Consider the following 24,137-nt stretch of genomic DNA (forward strand, 5'->3'; position numbering starts at 1 on the left):
TGGCTTCTTTTTAGCTGTATGTTTAAAAACCGTTGTGCTTCAGCTTGCTCTGGACCGTCACCCAGACTGTCCTCACTGCAACAGGCAGCGTGGCCACAGGCTCACCGCTTTTGAGGCTCTTTGTGCTGTATTATCCAAGGTGTTTTAGCTTAATCCTTTGCTAAGCTCCAGCAGTTTTGTGTGTCTTTTCACACCCCAAAAGCAATCATCACCTTTATATAGAAAGATTTAAAAAATTTAAACAATCAGAGCACAAGTAACCCCAGAGACCTGGAGGAGAACAGCCCGACCATTAAAAAAAAATGAGTCTTGAACACCTAAAACCCAGCAAATGCCAGGTAGAGGAAGAAGAAACCCCCATCATCCTCATGCTGGTGAAGAACCGCGGCACAGGCAGGTTGCTGCAACACCAGAGCAAAGGGGGCAGGCACTCAGGTGTACCCATTTTATTCATCTGTAATGCAAATTGGGCAATTTGGATTATTGTTGTGATTGGGCTAAAGGGCAAGTGGTTGAGGCAGCTTTGAAGGGTTAATTAGATCAAAAATAAACGGTAATCCTGGGATCCGTATGTAAGACATGTTCTTTTGCGTGCCAATGCATGAAGCTAAGTATGTAACCATTTAAATGTCCGTATTCCCGCAGTTGCCCAGCCTGGCTCCTGGGGGAGACACTTGGACATAAATCCTTGTCCAGAACAAGAATCTGGGTGCTAAAGTTGCTCTTTACTCTCTGGTTTTGCCATTTCCAAAGGAGTCTCAGCCCCACATACCCACACTGCATGGACCCTCCCTCTTCCCTTGCACCTCAGTCACAAAGGCAAAGGGCAACCCCTCTGAAAATGGGGCTTGAGCCAGAAAGAGCTCAAGAAATTATTCTTGCTCGTGTGAAAGGCAAAATTGTCCACGGAGATTAGTTCGATCTTGTTATTTTGAGGGCTTCACGGCAAAGACTTCTCCCCACCTTCCCCAGAGCAGGGCAGGAGCTGCACATACACCCGGGCACGCACGAGCGCACACACACGCATACACTACTTTATTTTATATATATTTTTTTTTCTTAGCAAAAAAATAAAAATTTATTGTCCTCTAAAAAAAAAAAAAAAAAGAAATCCATCCTGCCCTTGGAAACTGTGACACAGATTGAGTTCTTTCCAGCCCCACATGCAAATCCACTCTGCCAAGAAAAAGAGTCTAAACCAGGTTTTCCGACAGCCAAAACATATTTACAGAGTACGAGAGAACGACAGCTGAAATCACAGTTCTATACATGGAATCAACAACACGGTTTACACACCACCGATCACCATTCTGCCAACTTCTACACGGACTAGGGGCGCCTCTGCCCGGTGCCCTTCCTCCGGGGAGCGCGGGGACGGGACTGGGCAGGAACTGCCACCAGGAATACTGCAGTGTGTTATTATTACTCTTTTAAAAACGTATACTGTAGTTACTTGGTTTTAACATTGGAAGCTACGGAGTGGGGAAGCCCCAGAAATCCCTCCGATGCAGTCACTAGTTTGCAGGAATATTCCACCTTTAAAATACTAGGTTTTTTACATCAGTTAACATCTGTGTTGCTGTTGGCCATCACTCCAAGAATTATTCCAATTCTGGAGGAAAACACTGGTAATATTCTTCCTTCTCAGATGGGGGAAAAGGAGGAAGAGAGGTGGAACAGCAATGAATTACTGAGTCCGTTCAGGGTTACGGGCGTCCCCACAGCGTGAGGACTCTGCCTTGTCTCAGCTGCACAAGCCTTGCGAGTGGCTCAGGTTCGGCTTCGGAGATGTACGGAAAGTGTAAAATCCTTCGACAGGGGATCAGGTGCAGCGATTTCCCCTTCATTGGGGGAACCACTATAGGAAAATATTGTGCTCTAAGCTCCGAGACTTCCCCCGGCTGCTCTTGCGCCACAGCTGACATGTGGCTACGTCACCTAAGGCCAGAGAGGAGCTAAAATTGGTCCTGTTAGGTCAAAGCAATGCCAAAATTCATCAATTCCTGGCTATCGTCTACAGCTCTAGCCTTGCTTTTTGGGACCTGTCTACCCCAGATAGTGTTGTCTTCAGCCATCTGCTTCTATATTGTTCTTCCATAATAATGTAAAAGTTTATTGACCTTTAAGATACTGAGGTTTCACAACACAATTAGGATTCCTTCCCCCAGGTTCTTAGCTCAGAAGCATCCAACCTGCACAATTGGTCACTGAGGTCAACGCTTCCAAAGCTCCCAAAAGATTTGGGGAGGAAAACGTCATTCTCCAAGAAGGAGTCTGTGTGAAGAGGCAGGACCCAGGCACGTTCGCAGCTGCTCAGCCAGGAGCCTTGCGCACCAAAATGTCATTTGGAAGCGTGACTTGGCCAAAAAAAAATCAACATAAGCCTCCCTTTGCTCTGATGTGTTACTGAATGTCCTGGAAAAGGGGGTTCCTGCTTCAGAAGGAAGCGTGACAGTACATGACAGGGGTTGTACGTAGTAGCACCAGGTTTATTTCAACAATACTTTTTTTACATGATACAGAAGCTGACTCTTAAGCCTTAAACGCAGTGCTGTGATTACGGTTCATCCTTCCACTGCTGGAGCGGGTCAGAAATGCTGCCCTTTCCCCTCCTCTCACCTCACTCACTTAGGAAACTGTCACATAAGTGACTCCCCCAAAATATTCACAAAATAGTCCAAGATGAAGTTCTCTTTTTCATCTGATGCTTAAGAAAATAATTCACATTTGAGATATTCCTCTTTTTCTTTTTTCTTTTTTAATTAAGCAGCAAAAACTTCATAGAAACCTAAATAAACAAGTGTTTCTTAAAGAACCAGAGGAAAGAGAGAAACAGGCTATGTGCTTGTGCAAAAAGAGTGACGAGATACATCGGGGTGGGGGAAAGGGAAGGGGATGCGACATCCCAGGGCTAGTGCTCATTCCTTCAGGCTGTTCTGCCATGAGTGCAGCGTGGCAATGGAAAGTCTAAACGTAAGGGCCACAAATGGGGGAAGTTTTCAATTCTTTGGTCCTTCAGTATAAGTTTTAAAACAGAGAAATTGTTTTACTCACAAGGGAAAAACATGCTTTCTCTGGCCTGGAATTTTCCTTGTACCCCCCTACCTAAGCTGTGTGTCCCCACAGAAACAGAGGGGGAATATTTCTTCTCCCTACACCCACCAGCCCAGCACCACAGGGGACTGGAAGTCCCAGTGAGACCAACAGAGCCACCACCAGTGGCCAAGTTCCAGCTGCAGAGATGGGACAAAGCAAAAAGAGCCCCCGTAGGTATTAGATGAACTCACCCAGCTGGGTTCTGCAAAAAGAGCGTTGGCCAAAGGCAGCATCACCCTCACCAGTCCCCAAGGGAGGCTGGAGAGCAGAAAAACCACCACACTAATAAAAAGTGTTACAAACCAACAGCCAGAACAGGCTGATCAGCTCTGCTTCTTATAAATATTAAAGACCTGATTCAAGAGTTTATTTTCTATGATTTAAGTTAGTTACAAAAACTTTATAGTAAATTTTTATCTTAATTGGGCTTTTTTCCTCGTCCCCATTTTTTTTTTTTTTAAATTTTTAATTATTTTTCCTAAAAAAAAAGAAATGTTCACACATTTTAATAAAAGGTCTCTCCTTAAGATCAGACCCAGGCAGATGTGCTGCCCCATGGCACAGACATTCAAAGGCTATAACCAAACAACATAGCCACAATAATCACTCAACAGTGTCTCTCCATAAAAAAAAAAAATTAAAAAAACTGATGCTAGTTACAATAAAATACACATGGAAAAAAAAAAGCATTTTTACCAAAAAAAAAAAAACAAAAACAAGTTAATGGGAAAAACATTAAAAAAGAACTACACAGAGCTGCACTTAAGAGATCATCTGGGAATGCATATTAACCCCTTCCATGTAAAGGAAAGGTGGAATTATGGAAGCAAACCTAATTATGTTTTTGCATTAAATATGAAGCTTTCTGAGAGGCTCCAGTAAAAGTTCAGTTTTCCTACACCAGTGGGCTGCTGGAGGTTCCAGTGCTTTTCCAGACCAGGGAGGGGCGGCACAGGGAGCGTCCCTGTGCAAAACAAAACATGTTTAGTCAACTGAGCGGCCTTTTTGCTGAGATCCCAGCAGGTTACTGCAATCCACCTGATGTAAAAATCCAACGGTAAAGAAAGTCACAGGAAAGCTCAGCTACTGGTAAGGTCTAAGCTGGTGGCATTTCTTTGTCACACTGGACTTTCTCTGTCACCACAGACATACGTGAGCATGAAGCACGAGGGCTTCTGGACGCAGCAGCCCATAACCCATCCTTGAGGTGCTGACACAAGAAACACCAACTCTGTTCAAAAAGCGTGTCCTGACTACCTGGAATTGTTTCCTGTGTTTCAGCAGCGACTACAAAACACATCCCTGTGGCTAAAAGAAATAATCTGGTCTGAAACAGTAAAAAGTCTCGAGACAAAGGGGTGCCTGGAGACAACTAACCTATGCATCCATATTCCTTTCATAAAGGGCTTTAGCTGACACAAGGGCGATACTTTGAAAGCTGCTCAGACCTGGAACACGTCAGCTGTATGAGCAATGAACGCCGCTCACTCCATTTTGGGGCCTGGCTTGCTCTAGGTCCAATACTTTTTTCCCCCACCCCTTTTTCTTCTTTTCATACAAATATACAAAGAGTGTAAAAAAAAATTTAAAAAGCGAACTTTGCTGATTAAACGACAGACAAAGTTCCTGCACATTCAGAGATCGGCAACGTGAGGCTCACCAGGCAGGCGCCCAGCAGAGCTTCCATCAGGGAGGACGGCTTTAACCAAGCTGGGTCAGTGAAAGAGCAGGGAGACCAAAGACGTGAACAGTCATTTCAATCCACCTCGATCCTCCCTGTGATCTCATGAGACTCTTCCCCTGGAAAGCACATGGAAGCCCCTCTTGCCCACTCTAAATCCTTCTGGAAATAGTCAAAAATTTGTTATCACCTAAATAGAAAAGAGGAGAAACACAGACTCTTTGCAAATGGCCCTTTGATCTGTATTAAAAACAGCTCTCAAAGTTCCTCAAGAGTTAGAATTAGTGGGGCACGGGTGAGGGGCAGTTTAGATACGGGATGTAAAATATTAAAAAGTGCTCTGCAACTAATTTTTGTTTTATGTGTGTATGTGCGTGTGTGTGCATATATATACATACACAAACATGCACATACACACACATATATACATATATATACACATACATATATATATGTACACATACATATATATGTACGCATGTATAAAGTTAAAAAGTCCTATACGATATGATTAGAACAAGCGTCCTTGGAAGGTCACGACTGGAGAGAATGGGGCCTGTTGGGATGGCAGATGGGGCACTCGCCCTCCTCGGCGCACGTTTCACACAGCACTGCGTGTTGGCACGGTAACACCACCCGGTTCTCCTCCTGACACTTAAGGCATTTCACTGACTGCATCTGAAATACCGCCTGCAAGAGAGGGGGACAGGGGAACACATAAGCAAAGTCACAAAGCAAAAGAGATCCTGTGCTGTGCACTTTGGGGAGCAGCAAGGAGGCAGCAGGGGAAGGACTTGGAGCTGTCTGCCCATTCGTCTTCTGAAGCAAAAGCAAAGCAGCACAGCATGATATCTTTTACGACCTTTTGGATCAACAGAGCAGCTTTGATTGACTTAAACTGTGCTTTAGGCACAAAGAAAGGGTAGGTATTTTCCTGTAAGCTGGCTAAAACGCACTTTGGCTACATCCACATGGAATTATTTTGATAGGCTGCTGATGTCTGGCTGCATTAAAGGGAAAAAAGCTGCAATCTGTAGGAGCAGAGAGCAAGGCCCTGCCCTACAAATCCCTGCACTCACCTTATCGACTTTCTCCAGGTTTGCCCGCAGCTGCTTCTGAAGGGTGTAAAGTGAAGAGAGAGAGAGGGTCTCCAGGTCAGAGAAGGAGCGCAGAAACTGAGGGTCCTGGCCTGCGTGGATCCTCTCCAGCTCCTCCTGCAGTTTCTTCACTTGCAGCTCCAAGGCTTCCCTCTGCTCCCGGGCCAGTTCGCATTCCATGTTAGCTGTGTTGGCGCGATCATTTGCTTCTTCTGCCTCCTTTTTCCAAGCATCACAAGCCTGCAGGTTCCAACAAAGAGGGTAAAAGAAGGAGTCTGAAAACTCAGTCGCCCTCCAATAGAGAATTCGAGCCAAAACTATCTGTTTTCATACACTCCTCACCAGGAGCATGTTCTGTCTAATCTGCTCTGTTCCCAAATTCTGGAACATCCTTGGAGCTTTGCTTCAATGTGTTGCTCGTTCCAGATACCCCACCTGGTTGGGCTGTGGTTCTATACAATTGGCTCACACCGTTACAGGGATAAACTTTGCAGACCGGCAAATTGTCATAGGTCTAAATCAACTGGCAGGTCTAAGTGACAACCAAGCACTTTAGGGCATCTGTTATGACACCTGGTCTTGTGCTTCCAGCATCTGAATGCATCAGGCACAGTGATTCAGTCTCTTTTTCCAAGGGAGAGGGAGGAATAAGAATGCTTAAGAGAATTTGTTTGTAAAACCTACAGCTCCTCCCATCGCCTCAAGGCCCAGAAAGCTCCTGTTGAGAGGCTGACACCCTCTTCCTACTCCTTTGCACTCCCTAATCCCTCTTCCCCAGAGCTGCCCAAGTACCTGTTTGGCTTGTTTCCAAGACTCTTCCCACTGCTTTATTGTGCTGTTGGCTTCATCCAGTTCCTGTCGTAGCCGTGCCAGCTCCGCAGCACCTGGACCTGACAGAAATGCAGGTGAGGTACTGGGCGAAAAACTCCCCGAAGCAAAGTGTTCCCATATGCTGCTGTTCATCCCATTTAAACCTGTTTCACAGGGAAATAGAGAGGGTTATGTCACAGGTGCTAGCAACTTCTCCATTTCCTCCCTAACCCTGTGAAATCCAGGATACAAAAACATGTACATAGGAAAGAGAAATCATCTTAGGAATTACTTTCATCCCCAGGAATCCATCACAGTGGGATTCATACAGGAAATTTCACATCATTAGGCCTCATCTTTAGTGATACAGGGAAGACCCAAGAAACTGAGTGGAGGCAACTTCGGAACCAGGTTTTTCTAGAAGCATCAGTTTTAGAGCAGAGCTGACTACCAGCTTGAATCCCTCTTCTCATATGAGAACCTCTGAACCTCTCTGTGCAGCAGAGCCAGCCGCGGTGGTGAACAGATGGGTTCAAACAGCCAACCCAGGTGGTGCGTCCTCTCACATTACAGCCTAACAAAACTGCTGCTTTTGTCTCAGCTTGGTGCTTAGAAAAGGAGTCTCACTTCCCAAACAGCGAGACTAAAATGCACCAATGTCCTCACTGTTTGCACATGCAAGAAACAGCACTAACTGTAAAACTCTGTTTATAAACAAGTAGAGGCGATAGTATATACATCGGCTCCATCCCCTGCAGAGTTTCAGCATAAAGCTAACAACTTGCATCAGAGAAGACTAACTAACTACTTTCCTATTAAACTTGTTCAAATAATTTCTCTTTTCAGGAAGAAATTCAAAGCTTAGGAGACAAACCAGTAGAAAACCAGCTGTAAACAAAGCTAGCTACTCTTCACAGACTCCAAGGTTTGTAGTCTTCTAATAACGGAAGTTTTTTTACTTAAAATAAGGATCTAGACTTTGCATGCAAGGGAGAACTAGTAGGAAAAGCTAATAATGAGACAGAGCTACCGAGTGATGTGGACTCCTACGCACACAGACTTGCACCGGTTTCACGTAGGAGTTATTTTCATTTAGTGGTGCCCACCACTGGGTGTGGACATTTCTAAATCTACCTGCATTTGATGGTTATGATCTTATAGCAGCTGAAGTGACTGCATCTGCAAGCAAGCCCTGGAGCCAATGGCCTCTCACTGAAGGCTACCCCAGCACCACTCACTTCCCATCTAGCACCAAACAAGGCACAAACAGTTATAAAAATACAATGGAAAGTAGTAACTTGTCACTAAGGGCTTAGGTGTGCTAACAAGCCATTTAGCAGAGCAGCAAGGGATCTTTGCTGGCTCAAGCCACTTACCATAGATCCATTTCAGCTGCTCTGAAGTGTGCTCAGTTGAAAGCAGAAGTTCTATCGGAATCCCAACTCGCACTTTGCTTTTAAAACTCCATTTTCCTGAATGGGAATCTAGCACTAAGTAGGATGCCTGCAAGCCACAAATTCTGCCATAATGCTGACCAAGCTTGTCTTGTTGTTTCTTTTTACTCCCTCTTTCCACCTGCTGTTTCCATTTCACATTTGAAGTAGGAAGCCCCTTTGGTCAGGAATGCCTTCTCTGCACACTTCACATCTAGCACAGTGGGAACTAGCCCAGGACTAGCTCAACTGCAGTACAAATAAGTAATAACTACACACACTACACGCTAACTTATGTGCATTCAGCAAACCACATGGAATAGAGAGATTCCAGATTCCCAGCTGCTGGGTTCCTATTTAAATATCTTATCAAAATCTCAGCAAAAATGGTTTTGTTGTATTACATGAAAACATCTTCCTCTTAAAAACGAATTATTTAAATGCATTTGTGAGTTTCCTCCATTTCTTTGGCTTTTTGTGTAACTACATAGTCAATACAAATAAAACCGCTTAAGTTGTTTCTTCTGAAATGAAAAGCAGACCTTTGCAGTGAGATTTCCTTTTCTTACTGAAACTGGGATAAACAGACAGCCTCAACACTAATTAATAGCAGAGATGTCCTCTGATGTCTCTTTTCTTATTACAGTAATTGTAAAAACTGTTAAAGCCAAGCAAATAGCAATTGCAAGGCTTGGAAGCATGGTTTTGGCCTATGCAAACAAGGGATGCATTTACATAGAGAAGTGCATGCAGAAATAGATTACAAAAGCATGTAATCATTTTATTAGGTTAAGCTGAATATTAAAGATAAAAGAGTATCTCAAATTTGAGGAAGCATTTATGTCTAGCAGCAATAGAGAGAACTAATTTTTACTCTTGCTAACAGAAATCAGCAGAGCTGGTGTCACTGCAGCTTTGAGCCCAAATCCTTTTTGTTTCTCAAGGTAACCCTGTGTCTTGATAATAAAACAGATTTCACCCCTGAGTTCCCAGTTCTGCCCAATGCAGCTGAAGCTCCAAGGCAATTTCTCTTCCCTTCACAGTCCTTCAGACAGGAAACAGATCCTCAAGAGGAAAAAAAGTGGAGCAAAGGGGACAATGTTGGAACGCTGTAACTTCTTGCAAAGTCAATCATGCAGAACTGTGTGCCGAAGGCCAAACAGGAGAAAAACGTACAATGACCCAACCTGACCTACAAGCAGTCCCAAGGACAAGCTGCAATCCTCACTTTCACACTAAGCAAAGCTGAGGACCCAACTCTTGAGTTTTAATGTTTAAGGTGAAGTCTCAGCACAGCATTGTTGGCAGGAAAAGGTAGAGCTCTTTTCCCTGAAAGAAATCATCAGGGCAAGTCACTTAGCCTATCTGTCCCTTTTTCTGAGTCTAGATATGTGGGAAGCAGAGGGAATTGCTCCCTTGTTCATAAGGTATTAGCTGATTTTTGATAAGGCAGCTTCTAGTACTGTTGCTGTTCTCTTGGGAAGAAGAGATACAAATGACAGCAGTGAAATAATACATTCAAATTAAAACTAACTTAAAAGAAAATACTTACATGGCACAGACAGGCATGTACATGGGACACACACTGTGCATTTACCTAATGATCCATGAGAAGCTGATGTCCCCAGGAACGTGTTTTCTGATTGGCTTAAGTGTCCCTGGGGCTGATGGAGGAAATGCGATGAGAGGCTGACCGGTGGAGAAGGAGAGGCAGAGTGAAAGGAGGCAGAGCTTCCAAGGGACCCGGGGATATTTACAGGAGCAGAACTTTGCAGCAAACTCCCACCTGGACAAAGAACACACAGAGAGGATGGCTACGTATGACCATGAAGTATGGGCCAGAGCACAGTGCAGGAGTTCAGAGCAGAAGGCGTGAGCTTCCCTCTCTCCTCCCTAAGCCCCTCGAGATCCCCTCCACTCTCAGCATGTTTCATTCCCCTCTCGGCCTTTGCGAGGAGCATTGAAGCTGCTGTCCCATGAGCCATGTAGGTTAAGACCCTCCAGAGTTCAATGGGCTACTCTTCTATTGGCCAAAGGAGCAAAAGGTTTTCTGAGCAGAGTTCAGTCCCTATCAGCCTAGAGAAGACGAATTTGGTATCTGGCAAAATACTTTGTAATGAAAAATTCACTTTGCCTTTAATATTTCCAAACAACATGTAGTGAGAAGACTACCATACTGGGCTAGATCATGACCTTAACCACTAAAAAAAATCAGTGACTAGCTTTAGTTATTTTAGACACACTTGAGTGCACAGATCTATCAGTAAGAAAAACCCCAAATAAACAGAAGCTCAACCTGCAAAGACACCACCCTTCCCTTACACAAGAGGTCATTCTGCCTGCCATACACACATTGCGGGAGATCTCAGCCCTGCTCCCCACTCTTCCCATCTTTCTTACAAGGCCACCGGGTAACACCCAGACCTGACAGGTACAGAGGGAGCAGCAGTGGGGAGGATGGCTAAGCCCCTGCAGATGGGCAGCGGCAGCAGCAGGGCTACCAGCAGACACGCACAGTCAACTCTCAGACCAGGCTTTTCTCTTCGGCAGTGAAGTGGAAGTGACATTCCTTAGGGTTCCTTCCACAGGTCCCTTCGTGCCTCAACACAGTTTCACAGAATCACAGAATGTCCTGAGCTGGAAGGGACCCAAAAGATCATTGAGTCCAACTCCTGCCCCTGCACAGGACAACCCCAAAATTCACACCATGTGTCTGAGGGTGTTGTCCAAATGCTTCTTAAGCACTCTCAAGTTTTGGGCTGTGACACCTCCCTGGAAAGCCTGTTCCAGTGTCCAGCACCCTCTGGGTGAAGAATCTTTTCCCAGTGTCCAACCTGAACCTCCTCAGCACATCTTCCTGCTCCAGGCAATGTAGTTCCCTTGGAAACCTTTAGACCACCAAAGTCAGGTCTCATACAAAATCTGTCTTACACAGCAAGGGCAGCCGGAAACTACAACCATTCCCAAAAAGCTGAGACATTTCATTTTCCCCTGGACACCCATTAGAGACAGGTAGAAGAGGCCTTAGCCTACCTCCACTTAGGAAAATGAGACAGACATTACAGGAATCAAATCAGCAGACCATGATGACACTCTGTGACAGATGGATACCATTACCAGGTCAGTGAGTTTCCTGTTACTGCTAGGGGGCGTTTTCTACTTAAGATGTAAATCATTATACTTCAGTGTGTTTTTAAAGCTATCAGATGCCTTCTAGAGTCTACTTACACACTTTTTAAAAAAAACAAAAAACAAAAAAACAAAACATCAAGCAAGTCCCATTCTGTCTCAAGAAACATCCCCAAGACACCTGGGCCCAATGGCAAGAACTCAGCTCTGCTAGTCAGTAAGGGCAAGATTTCACTTCAAAGATGCTCAGCGGTTGCCAGAGTTTGTTATAATTGCTGTTTTAACCAGTGTTATTTTGGGACTGATTCTAGAGCTTTGTTGGGCTGGCTCCACTGAGGTGACTGGGCAACACTGCTTGGCAGAAGATAAAGAAAGCTCTGTTGCTTTCATGTACCTATCATGATGCCACTCGTGTGGGGCACTGTGCTGCTGTCAAATGTCTTCTCCAGGGCAGCCACTCCGAATTCATTCAGGTCCAGGTCATCCAAGGCAGACTCTGCCAGACACAGAGGTACCAATTATGTTATAAAGGACCAACAACTTCAAGAGATAGGATGGCCCAAAGAGCCTACATGCAGGGGAGCCTTCGCTCACTATCTGTCAGTCTACACAGCCCTACTCTCCGCCCTGTGCAATGGTGTTCTTAAACAGTTTGGCAAAAGTGTCATGGGCAGCTTTTCAGTTCAGGTTTTTTTTTTGCCTGATCTGATTTCTTCTTGTCTCAAAGTATTCCCAAATGTTATAAAAAAAATTGATGAAATAACAGCAGTTCCCATAAGTCTTCCCCAAACTGCTCTTTCAAGTCTGTCCATAATATGCAATAACACTGACTTACAACATGTCTGGGTCTGGTTGTGCTTTGTCCCTACTTTGCTGAAGAGCCACTCAAAAGAAATACCAGCAGAAGGAACCACCTGAAAAACATCTCTGAGGTTCAAAGATAGGGTAAAATAAAGCTTATGAATGCCTGCAAACATTTTATGTATTTGAATATGCCTCATCACTAATCATGATCGATATAATTCCATCCCACACATGCCCACTCATTTCTATTATTATTAGTGAAATCACCTCAGAAATGTTAGATAAGGGGAAGAAAAAACAGGTGACCGAAAAACCTGTACATATTTAAGAGCAGGGATTCCACTCTCTGGCCTTTCCTGTTCTCTTTTTCTTACAGTCTCTGGCCTACAGTCTATGAAGGGCAATCCTTACAATCTACTTGGTGGTAGTCCTCACTATAAAAGTGTCATTTATAATGTAAGGGGTTGTAACTGTGGAAAATGCTCCTGTGATTTCCTGCCTACTCCGAGATCTCTTTGTCACTTTGACAGACCTAAAACTAAGGTCCTTTGCACCATCTGACACTCTGAGTAAGTGGCTCAGAGGCCTTCTGTTGGTCCCAGGGGTGAATTTTGTCTGTAACGACCTGCAGATGTATCACAGTCACAGAAAAAGCTTACAGCCTCAGCAATCTGCCAACACTGACAGAAACAACAAAAAAATACAGAGTTTTCTGCGACACCCATGCTATTCCAATTCTCATACCTGGTGATTCGTGTCTGAGGAAGCCTTATTAGCGTAAGTAAAAAAGGAAAAATGGCAAAGTTACCTATGACAGACTCAACAGTGTCACTGGTTGGGTAGAAAGGAAGGGCATTGGCATTCATGCCTGGTATGCTGCTGGTGCCGGCAGGGCTTGGTGGGGTTGCAGCCAGACTGGAGGTGATACTAGAGGAGATGCTGGATGTCAGTGGGCTCCCCACTGGGAGAATTCCCAGTATGTCCTGAAACAAGAGTTTTAAAAGGGAAAGAGGTAGGAAATGAAACATCCTTATAGAAGAATCCCTTCAGAAACATGCAGGAATAAGCCAAAGATCAGCAGCAAACCTGTTCCCCCCTGCTTCCAACCTGACAGATGGCTAGTGCTACTACCGGGCTGGGGGAGAGATTAACAGCTTTTCTTTAATTTCTGCCGACTGTTCTCCATTCCCCCTGCCCCTCCCCAGTATTACAAACATCCTTCAGGCTGCCCCAGAATTAACTCCTGTGACCCACAGATTGCATGCAATCATAGGAACGGGTCACACAATCAATCACTCAGCTCAGCACACGACTTAGAACCTGATATTAAATTCTCTTTGTCGAATCCTTGAACTTAGATGACTCCAGAGACCCATTCCAGCTCAATTTTCTGTAATTTGGAGACTCCTTCCAGCACAGTCCAGGCTTATGAATCTATCCTGAATTCACACAGGTCTAGCCATTCGCAAATAACCTCTCCAGCAAATCATCCCATCTTCATAAAGTAATCCCTCAAGCTGAGCATCCCTCATGGTGTCTGGACTGTCATTTACTCCCTGCAGAGTTGTCTGGATCCACAGAGATTTCTCGTGTCCTTGTCTGTGGTGGCGCGAGCACTGAATGGGATTCAGAGCTCTGCTAGCACTACCGTACCTGTTTGGGCTGTAACAAAGGTTGCTCCTGGCTCCTGTGTTCCAGTGAGTGGGACTTCATTTTTGCTTGCTGCAGTAAGGAAACAGAACAAAAGATAAGCAGAGGGATTAGCAGCAAAATTAAAAATGGCTGACTGCTAGCTTTGGAGAGGCCATGGGAAACACAGTCCCCTCCTCTCTTCCAGCCTGCTCTGAGCACTAGAGAATTCAGAGAGTGGGAAAGCATAGCAGACGGAAAACACCCTGAGTAATTTGATTTCTATAGACCAGGACATCACCCCTAGAGTTATGCAAAGACTTGTCACAATTATATTTGCCTTCGATGCTGCTATAAGTCCTCTGCTGCACAAAGGACATCTTAAGAACCACGACCAAAAATAAATTATTTTGCCTTGCTATGAATCACTAATCAGCCCTACCAGTATCTAAAAAAGGGCCAGAACGGAGAGACGCACACTATATTTTTAAATTATGTAAGCGTTTTTCAGCTTTGGGAAAATAAAGTACTTAGATTATGTTTTCCCTCAAACTTTTCCAGCTCCCAGCTAGGATTGCAAAACAAAATAAAGTGAGCAACTAATCAATTTTAAAAGAAACATTATCAAAACTGATAAAAAATATATATATATCCTTCCCCCACCCATTAACATAGAGAGCTATAAGTGACATGAAGGCTGCCTGGAATTGCAAAACTGTATGAATGCAAACATACATTTGGAATTCCATTATCCAGCCTAAAAATTCAGCTTAGGGACCTTCCAGCACTATATCCTTAACAGATATCAACCATCTTGCCTCACAACATCAGTCATTTCTGAGCTACAATAACCAGAGCTGGGAAGGAAGTGGCCTCTTGAGCCTGTCGGTGTGTAACGGTCTGTTCTGCAGGCCTTGCTCTGCTCCTCCCAGGCTGCTACATGCAGAAGGCACAGGGAGATCAATCACACCCTGCAGGCACAGAGACAAGCAGGAAAGTGCCAAGAGTCAGGGCTGCTTGTTTACTCGCTCTCCAACCCCCTCCCTGAGTCTGAATGGGAGATATATTCCAGGCATAGCGTCTGCTCGATCGTTTTTATTGCAAATGCAGGCAGTCACCGTCTCCGCAGGGGAGATTCAGGCGCAATGTGCAGCAGCAGCGCACGAGACGCCACACTGACCTGAAGCGATATGCCTTGACTTTTTGGCTTGAACAGTCGTATGAAAAAAGATAAATGATCGCTGGAGAGGGATGACATAACCAGACAGGCGAAAGAGCAGCAGAAGAATTCGTCCCTTGGTTTTACTTAATTAAATCATTTTTTTCTGCTCAGCTCTCTGCCTATGGGCACATGGGGAGGTCAAAGTCTGGCAAACAGGCAGTTGAAATACGGATGCAAAGATCCTTCTGCGGTGGGTACCATCCTCTCACACTTCCCTGAACAACATACATCACGTTTACATGCAGCAAAACTCCCACTGAACCCCTCGCAGGCTTGTTTTCCTTTGTGTGCGATAGATGTGTTACGTTAGCGCATCTGTGTGCGTCTGATAACACGCCTGCTAGATTATCCAACACATCCCTACTCTGTTTGACACTCATCTGAACACAAAATGTGCTATCAACAGCCGTCAGCAGCTACAGTGAAGGCACATACACAGCCACGTCCCCCCACCGAGAGGCTTCCTGCCAATGGAGCTGGCTGGCTCTGCCACTGTTAAGTCGCACTGGAAGGGTTTGGGTTTTTTTCTTTGAGAAGGAGAAAAAGTGAACACATTTCTAAGATAGTCGCAATTCCCACTGTCTTGAATTCAAGTAACACCAGTGAAAACCAGAGCGAAAAGACTGTCACCACTAAGCCAGTCTCCTTCAGCTCTGAATAACATTAAAAAGGGTGAACATCGAGACAGAAATTCAAAGGGCAGCCTGAAATACTCCAATTCACTCTGTTGCAGAGAAGAAAACAGGAGACATAAATTACAAGTGAAACTAAGCATTTTCTGACCAGAATGGAACAAACCTACTGTGCTGTGTGTCAGGACTTGAACATCCCCTGGTAATGGCATTTAAGTCCTTCCAGTGCAGCCAGCAGTTTTCCAGCTTGCTAAGTCTTTTGGGACTCAGGAAAAGTATTTTTAGCTTTAACCGCTGGCTCGGCCTTACCACAAACTATGTGGAACCTATTAACACAGAAGGTGCATTTTTCATTCTAATAAGATAGAAACTATTTGTTCTCATTCTACAGAGGAAAAATGATGAGACTGTTGCAGAGTTGAGCCAAGGTGTCTCTTAACTTTTCAAATACAAGTGAACAAAGTTAAATGCCTAATTATTGGTCTAATTTACAGGGTATATGAGAATCTCCGATGCCCTCTGATGCCAAAGGGAATTACAGAGGATTTTTAAAAGTAAGTAATTATAGATTAAAAGAAAATTAAATCGGGACACTTTGGAGACACTTATTTTTGTCTGTAGAGGCCTAGCATAAGGCAACTGTGATTACTTCTACCTATATTTTAATACCTATTTAACACAGGTTTTTGCTTAATTAAAGTCACACGAGTAAGAAGCGACCTGAATACAGTATCTTTGTAGCACAGCCTGGACTTCAGACACAAACGCTCATCATCTGGCCCTCCTTTTAAAAGTCCTATTCATGCTTCATCCCCTTTCTCCTTGGCTTAGGCTTGCTGCCCATTTTCTCCAGAGCAGGGCCTCCCTGGCACCCTGCCTCTGCTGGCAGGAGACAGGGCTTCTCTCAGTCCTTTGGCTTTGGGTTCACTTCTCCTTTGCAGCACAGGCAACAGAGAACGAGTGCATGTTTTTCCCTTTTGTTTCTAAACAACTGCTACAAGCTGCTGTGCCTGCAAGAAGCGCCAGGATCACAGCATGGTCTGCTCTTTAGCCCCAAAGACGTGTTGCATCAATTTGCAATTTCCTAAGCCACATCCACACTAAGAGAGACAATGGAAGCATTTATAAGAAAGCGTACGTGCATGTAGCTTAATCTGTATTTGTCACTAAATCATTTTAATTAGGCTAAACAGTGTTCAAGACTAGTCCTACTGCAAAGTTTGGTCATATTTTCCCAAAGTTGCAAACATAAATAAAACAAAACCCACAGAGCCTGCTTCTAAATCCAACTACTTTATGCAAGACCTTGTCTGGACAGGCTATTTCCACTGTTTTCTCACAGCAGTGCACCACTAACGCAGCAATAAGGGCTTATTAAGGCTATCTTCTTTAATATTACAGACAGAGTTTAAAGGTAGCCAGGTTGAAAGCAGCATTTCTTGTCACCTCTTTTCAAGCAACATAGACCAGGTATTTCTATTCCTTTTTATATATACAGATATATATTTTTTTAAAGAACTTGTAAGAAATATTTTTGCTTCTTCAGAAAAGTAGCTATTCCTTCCCCTAAATCAAGATGATGTTCTCTAACATTTACAAACCCAGTGAAAAATAAAATCCGAGACCCAAGGTCTGGGTTGGGCTCAGCTGACGTGCAAGGAATGGTGCAGAGAAACTATTAATTCTAGTATCAAGAAAGGAAATTCACAACACGAAGCTGACTGTGGAAAAACTCATGTGTGGCAGAAGAGACGGAAGAGACTGTTCTAGGGTGAATAAGGCATGACACCAAGAAGACGACTGAGGAAGCAGCAAGGCAAGACTGGGATATCCAAAAGGCTTAAGAGGGAATGTCATCAGAGATATGGGTTGGGTAAGATTGCAGAGGGCTCTTCGAATGAGGATGAGGAATTCAAATCTAATACATAAGTCACAGGAGAGAGGCAAGGATCAGAATGATGCAGTCAGAGAAGCAAGAGACAACCAATGTGACATTTTCAATACATTCCAGAAATGAATGGTGAAAACAGAAGACAAACCAAGTCACGGAGATCAAGGTAAGAGTTCGGAGTGAGAACAGGGAAGGAAGGATGAGTTTCCATGAGACAATACAGCAAGAGAAACAGCAACTCTTGGCAAGGACCTAAATATGGAAAAAGAAAGAGCAAGAAGTGATATGTGGGAAGCTACCCAGGGTCAACACAGGACAGAAGTTGTGAGGGATTAGGAAAACAAGCAGCAGCTTGACTTCTACAAACTGAGTGTGTGATGGCAGCTAGGCAGACAAGAACAGATGCAAGATGGAAGAGACTGGAAGGGAGGCTGAAAGCAACAGCAGAGACCCGAGAACTGCTAATGAGAATGGCGCTTTCTCATTTGTGTTCCTTGAAAAATAAAAATACATTCAAGCTAAACTGAGCAATTTCTCATTCTTTCTCATCCCCCCCAAATCTTCCAGCCAATATTCCCTACTAACCTGGCATTTGAAACTCTTCAAATACTCGGCCCCCACCTGATCTTCTCGCTCAAACCCTGGTGCTTTCTTGTAGCTGCCGGCTGCTGTTACTGAGTCTGGAGGAAAACCAATGGTCTCCAAGCTGTGTGGCTTTCCAATGGCGCCAGGAGGAGACCCACATATATTAGATGGGCTTCCGAGACTGCTGTTCCTACAAAGAATCTAATAGAGGAACAAGTGTCAGGAAAGTACAGCCAGCAGCAACGACTCAAAGAGGCATCCCACAGATGAGCTCATTCATATCACTGGTTGTGCATCGATTATACTGACACTCAACGCAAGCATACAAGCTTCCAGTAAACAGTAACTGAAAACCAGGAAAAAGCTCCAGTACATACTGGATTTATACAGTCCCACAATCATGGTTTTATTGTTGTTACTTCATACTGGAGTGCAGTCTTATAAAAACCACCCTACAGCTCTAGTGACATTTATTCTTGTTGAGGCCTCTGATGCCACTGATCAAGTTTCCAAATCTGACCAAAACTCTCTTTCCTTTCCTCAGGCTACAGGGGATCCTGTCTGCACTCTGAGTACTGCTGTGAAACCTGGAAAGGTGCTATGGCAGTCAGAAGAACCATGCACATTCGAGGTACCTGTGATACTGTATCTTTTGCTTTCCAGTTGGAAATCTGAAACTTTTAATGCAGGCACAAGCCAAGTATCAACTGCTGCATTAAAAAACCCAAGGATTTCCAACTGTCCCTTTCTTTGGACTATAACCAGGGATCACAACCACATGCAACAAAGCTAGTTTTGCACTGTAGATGAAGCCACAGACAGCAGCAAAGGAGATTAAGATGAGTTTTGGAGAAAGCGCCTACCTGGATCAATGCAGGTATCCCATTTCTCTGGGACAAGAAATAATTAGCCTGCACTGGCAAGCATGACTGTGCTTCAGACAACATTTAGACAGCTACTGCTACCACAGATCCAAACGTGGCACAGTCTGGGCTGGCATCAGAAAGAAGGAGCATCCTACAATGTTTTGATTTTATTTTTATAGACATTCTGCTGTCCATGGTTCCCTACAGTCACAAAGATACTACTCACTGTGGTGGAGGTGGGGCTAGTTGGCAGAGTTCCTGATTTATTCCACACCTACAGTACAAATACAAAACAGAACAGGCCATGTGAGGCTGGCTGCTAGAGGGACCTTTTTCTCTGATTAATTCATCATGTAAAATGCTCACCAGAAAAGCCATATTTGTTTGCAAGCTACATGCAGATGCCCTGTGGAGTGATGAAGTCATAGAAAGACATGTGTTGCCATTTGGCATATACCCAAGGATTAGGAAAGACTGTTTAAAAGACTAAGAGCTTGGGACAGAAAAGACCTAAACGGTCTATTAAGTGGAAGGTATCTTCAATTTCATTGCAGTTTTCAGAGAATTTAGATGACACATTTAAAAGATGAAGGGGTTTTGCTTTTTATTGCTTTCCACAGTGTTATTTAATGAGATAAAATATTAAGGTCAGAGTTTTGATTCAAGTCTAGCTGCAATCAAATTCTGGAGAACTATGAACTGTCAGGATGACTTTAGCACCAATAAATCAAACTATCAGTGTCTCTTTCCGAAGAGGGGTAATAAGTTAAACAGAGGTCCTAAATGAGTTCACCTCATTCTGCCCAGTTTCAAATGAGTTAAACTCACGTCATTTTACCTTCTCAAAACCCTGACCAACCATTTGAAAAGGCTACACACCTTATCAACAGCAGTGCAAACAGGAAAGACTTAACGAACAACAACAAAAGAAACTCAGCAAAAATGAAGAAGTCTAGCATTCCATGGGCTTCTAATCTGGCTGTGTGTATCTGTTCAGCATTTAAAGAGCTCCCTTCTTGTACATACAACCAAAATACAGTAACAATAACAATCTGGGGCATTACTTAATCTTATTCCAGAGTTTAGCTATCTCCAAAAGTAGGAGGGGGAGGGAATCAAGGATATCCTATAATGCAACACACAATATGCACAGGCTAAGCCTCTGAGATTACATATGTAAACAAACTCAATTGTAGTTATGTACTTTAGAGGTTATTGGCTCACAGCCTTTAATTAGAGTACTTGGAAACTAAGCCAAATATGTACCTGCAGGAAGGAAGGAGTTGGACTTTATGTGTGGATGTATTCCACTTTCCTGAAAATACATCAACAAACTTTGCACAGAAAGGAAGGCTTAGAAATTCTATAGGTGAGAGTACAATACTAAAGCCACTGAACTGTTATGTTCCAAACAAACAGAACCCTCTAAAGAGTCTGCAGCTGAGATCTGAAAGAAAAATGTCATCACCTTTGGGCTTTTGGATACTTGAGATTTCTCTTCTTAGGAGAAAGTAGTACAATGACTCTGAGAAACCCAGATTTATACAATACGGACAAAGCTTCCCACAGTGCTACATACATTGCTAAGGTCTGGGGCATGTGGACTAGAAGGGCTGACCGGAACAGAATCACCAGCTGCTGATGGCATGTACATCACAGGGCCTGTCTGTGTTGGGCTAGACACAGCTGAAGATTGCTGTAAATCTTCATTGAGCACAGGCTCTGAAAGAAATAAAAGCACACAGAATGTTACTAAAAGTTGTACAATTGCAATGGAACACAAGACGTTTAGGAACAAGAATACTTAGATATTCTTAAGAGAAGAAATATCCCACAAGCTTCTATTTCTAAGTATAGAAGTTAGGAGAAATCTCGTCTGGCAAATGGCTACTACTTAACTAAAATTCCTTACGCTATTACTGTCATCACTTGTACCCTGTGCTGCTCTTTAGTCCATTAAGGCTGCTCCAAAATATCCTCCCTGTGCGAACTGAGTGTTATTCATTCAGCTGTCTTGAACTAAGCAGAGCTTCCTACAATGCCAAGCACAAAGTTGATGCGTGCATTATAATCAGCTCACAGATGGAAGTTTCCATCTGTGCTCCATACAAACCATTATCAGAAGAAAAGTAATGTACATACACAAAAAGAAAGTGTCATTGATTTGAAAAGTAAAGTAGAGATGCTGTAAGACTTGCAGTATTTACATCTAACACAACCCAGCATCTTTACAAAAACTATATAACTGACACTATGCCTGTATTGCAATGTCTATGAAGTACTCGTTTCAACACATTTCTTGCTAATAATTACACTAAGAGCAGATACAGTAAACGGATTCCTGTGATTTTAATGAAATTAGGCCCTCAGTGTTCACCTTGCTAAAAAAGGGCTAAAAGATACTATTTCATAAGACAGCACAAGAAATAACCTGAGTGCCACAGAGTGTTACTCTGGCTTTAAAGTACTATAGCATCAACTGCAGTAATCTTGCTAGAAATAAGGCATCTCCTAAAGAAAAATACTATGCTATACACAAGGGAGTTTGCTGAACGCTGTTTCTTTATCGAGATTTCATTCTCTCTTAAGCTTGCCAGATCATACTGTGCAGTTGCATGACTGTGTTTTGGACTTTTATAGCCCACAGCCCCAGTTGTAATTACTGCTTGTCAACAAGGCTTCCTATAAAAGGAACTGCATAACCTGTAGGGAATTTACTCTCACTATTCCTTGACAAAGGCAGCAATTACTAATTCCACCATTTACAAAAGATAACCAAATAACAAAGAGATTTGCTCAAGGCCATGTAGTGAGTCAGTATCAGAGCTAATCTATTGACTTCTGAGTAACCTGCTCTAATTGCTGCAAATTCAACTGTAAGACTGGAGCGCAGAAACCGAGGAGCCATAGGACCAGGAGCTAGCCATTTATCTGTGAATGTCAGTACCCACCTAAATACAGAACTCCCACAACCAAAACAGCATCACTAGTTTACAGATGACGAGGATTGAAATAATGCCCTATAAATCAGGGAGCTAGAGAGAAAAGAGGATTTGAGGAAAAGCAGGCAAAAAAGCTGCATATTTTCCTTCTCCATCCTGACTTAAAGATTTAAACTTCAAGTAAAACTTAATAAATAGCAAAATAGTATTTCGTTTTTAAAATGGATCAATACATTATCTGTAAGTAGCAGTTTTATCCTCAGTTTTTTAAAACACACTGAAACTTAGCTAGGTAGTTCATCCATGCACAAAAGAGGAGCAGCTCTCTCTGTTTCAGTCCTCCTAAACTGACATACAGAGAAGTGACAAGAAACAGAGGGAGATACTTCAAGTCACAGTTCAGTGAGAGATGAGTCCCACAGACCATGTACCGCCTTCAGCTCTGCCACCACCTCCCACACTAGCACGCTTTTAGAAGAATTACCAAAGTTAATACTCTGGTTTTGAAAATCCTTCACAGACGCTCCAGTTTACTCGTCCTATATTTTAAATTGTTTTGGCCAGAAGTTGTGCATAGCTCAAATATCTATGAAATACAGAGAAGTAGCCCACGTACGTTCTACATGTGCAAAGGCACAGAAGGGTCCTCGGGGACAGCTGCCAGACTGCTGCATGTCATTGCACTTGGTGGATTTGTAGATCTAAGGATGGGAAAAAAAAACACAACAAAAAAAACCACAAGACATGAACAGGAAAAAACAGTGACCAGCAACCCAGGTACAAAAGTACTATGAAGAGACTGAACATTAAGATAGAAACACAGATAAAAGGCACAAAGGTCAGAGTTCAGGGTGACCATTCCAGTACTTCACTCCAAAGAAAGGAAAACCCGCTGTAGTTCCAGAAACACCAAAGTCTGCCCAGCGCAGCTAAGCTCACCCAAAGATCAACCCATCACACATTGGCTCACCCAAAGGTCACCATTTCCATCAAGTCCCTCCAGTCTCACTGGGAGCTCCAGGGATATTACAGACAGTAAAAGGTAGGAAACAGTTGGCAGATGACAGCACAAAAAGCTATAGCCACATGTTTGCAAGGAAAATAACAAACCGCTGACAATGACTGTGGGAAATGGATTATTTCCCTTTCCCCCAATTTGACAGGCAGTGACAATGGTTACTTTGCTGACAGTGGCCCAACAAAGCTTTTCAGCACTGTAACATGAAGCATACTAGGACGAGGTCTTAATTACACTTTCTGTAAAGATACTGGAATGCTCTGGACATGCTCACAACTAAGAGTTTTGTGGTTTTTAGCACCAGTTTGTGGATATCTATGGTTTAGTGCAATTGTCATCAATCAAGAATTCCTCCTCAAGGGAACAGATGCTGTATGCTCACCTGCAAACCCACACCATGCTTGCAGAAGGACCCCATACATAAGACTGCTCTTACACTTCAGTTTTCCCCCATTCTTACCTCCTCCCATATGGTCTACCCAATGAACAGGCACCCCTGTCAAGCAGCTGAATTTCAGCTGACTTCCAGCATGCAGTTTTTCTGTATCCCAGGACCACACCACAAGCAGCCTGCACACTCTCCCAGCTGGCACACTCACATACTTCATAAGCCTGGAATGCTTCTGCTCTCCTAGCCAGCTACCAAATGGACCGAGCAGGCTACTGTACCTCTGGATGGAACTGCTGCTCTGTGCGAGTGTGGCAGTATTGGCATGAGTCTCCATTTTCACACTTACTGGGATCTCCCCACTCATCTCCATGTTTCACACTGGGACACGGCGAAGATCTGTATAAATAAGGTAGCAGGAGAAGGCATCAGACCCACAAAAGTGCTTTGAGCTTTGCTTTCATCAATCGGCTGCCCACCCTCAGCTCTACAATCTGTTTGGCTGGCTGCTGCTTCACCAGCCCCCACCCTGCTGCTATTGCATATTCTTCCCCCTCTTCCAATTTCCCAGTGAAAGAAACATGGCTTAGCTTTAGCTTTCCATCTAAAATAATGCAACCTGAACCAACGTAACAATATTAGCAGCTGATATGATTAGTGTCAGAGATGGTGGGTCTGGTTTCTGTTTTGGAACTCTACATTCATAGAAAGCTAATAAGTTAATTGGCTAATCCTAAAACACATAATACCCTTACAGTGGTATGTTTCCAGGGTTATAGTGTGGCCATGTGGAAAAGAGGCTGAGTCAGGTCACTGGGGAAAAGGCAAGTCCCTTTTCTTTCTCCCAGTCAGGAACAGTTCTTCCCATCTCTGAATTTTTGCCGTGACCTACTTCCACCACTCTTTATGCTCTT

The 24,137-nt window shown here is 43.6% G+C and overlaps 1 protein-coding gene across 5 annotated transcripts in view; it reads right to left on the bottom strand.

Annotated features, from left to right (window-relative positions):
- Window positions 1–1,013: 1,013 nt before the first annotated feature.
- The window catches only part of UNK (unk zinc finger), a 45,360-nt gene continuing 22,236 nt past the window's right edge, over window positions 1,014–24,137 (bottom strand). The window contains exons 6-17 of one of the 5 annotated variants that reach the window (XM_065852299.2): window positions 23,505–23,622; window positions 22,434–22,518; window positions 20,455–20,597; window positions 19,102–19,149; window positions 18,010–18,210; window positions 13,704–13,772; window positions 12,859–13,033; window positions 11,641–11,742; window positions 9,715–9,903; window positions 6,667–6,764; window positions 5,857–6,114; window positions 1,014–5,467 (exon numbers count right to left, since the gene is read on the bottom strand). In XM_065852299.2, the coding sequence (XP_065708371.1) occupies window positions 5,312–5,467; window positions 5,857–6,114; window positions 6,667–6,764; window positions 9,715–9,903; window positions 11,641–11,742; window positions 12,859–13,033; window positions 13,704–13,772; window positions 18,010–18,210; window positions 19,102–19,149; window positions 20,455–20,597; window positions 22,434–22,518; window positions 23,505–23,622 (1,642 nt within the window). In that variant the 3' untranslated portion in view covers window positions 1,014–5,311. Of the gene's footprint in view, window positions 5,468–5,856; window positions 6,115–6,666; window positions 6,849–9,714; window positions 9,904–11,640; window positions 11,743–12,858; window positions 13,034–13,703; window positions 13,773–18,009; window positions 18,211–19,101; window positions 19,150–20,454; window positions 20,598–22,433; window positions 22,519–23,504; window positions 23,623–24,137 lie in introns of all 5 variants that reach the window. The other 4 variants (XM_065852297.2, XM_065852301.2, XM_065852298.2 and 1 more) reach the window with 4 other exon arrangements.

Source organism: Patagioenas fasciata, chromosome 18 (genome assembly GCF_037038585.1).
Source record: "Patagioenas fasciata isolate bPatFas1 chromosome 18, bPatFas1.hap1, whole genome shotgun sequence".
NCBI lineage: Eukaryota > Metazoa > Chordata > Aves > Columbiformes > Columbidae > Patagioenas > Patagioenas fasciata.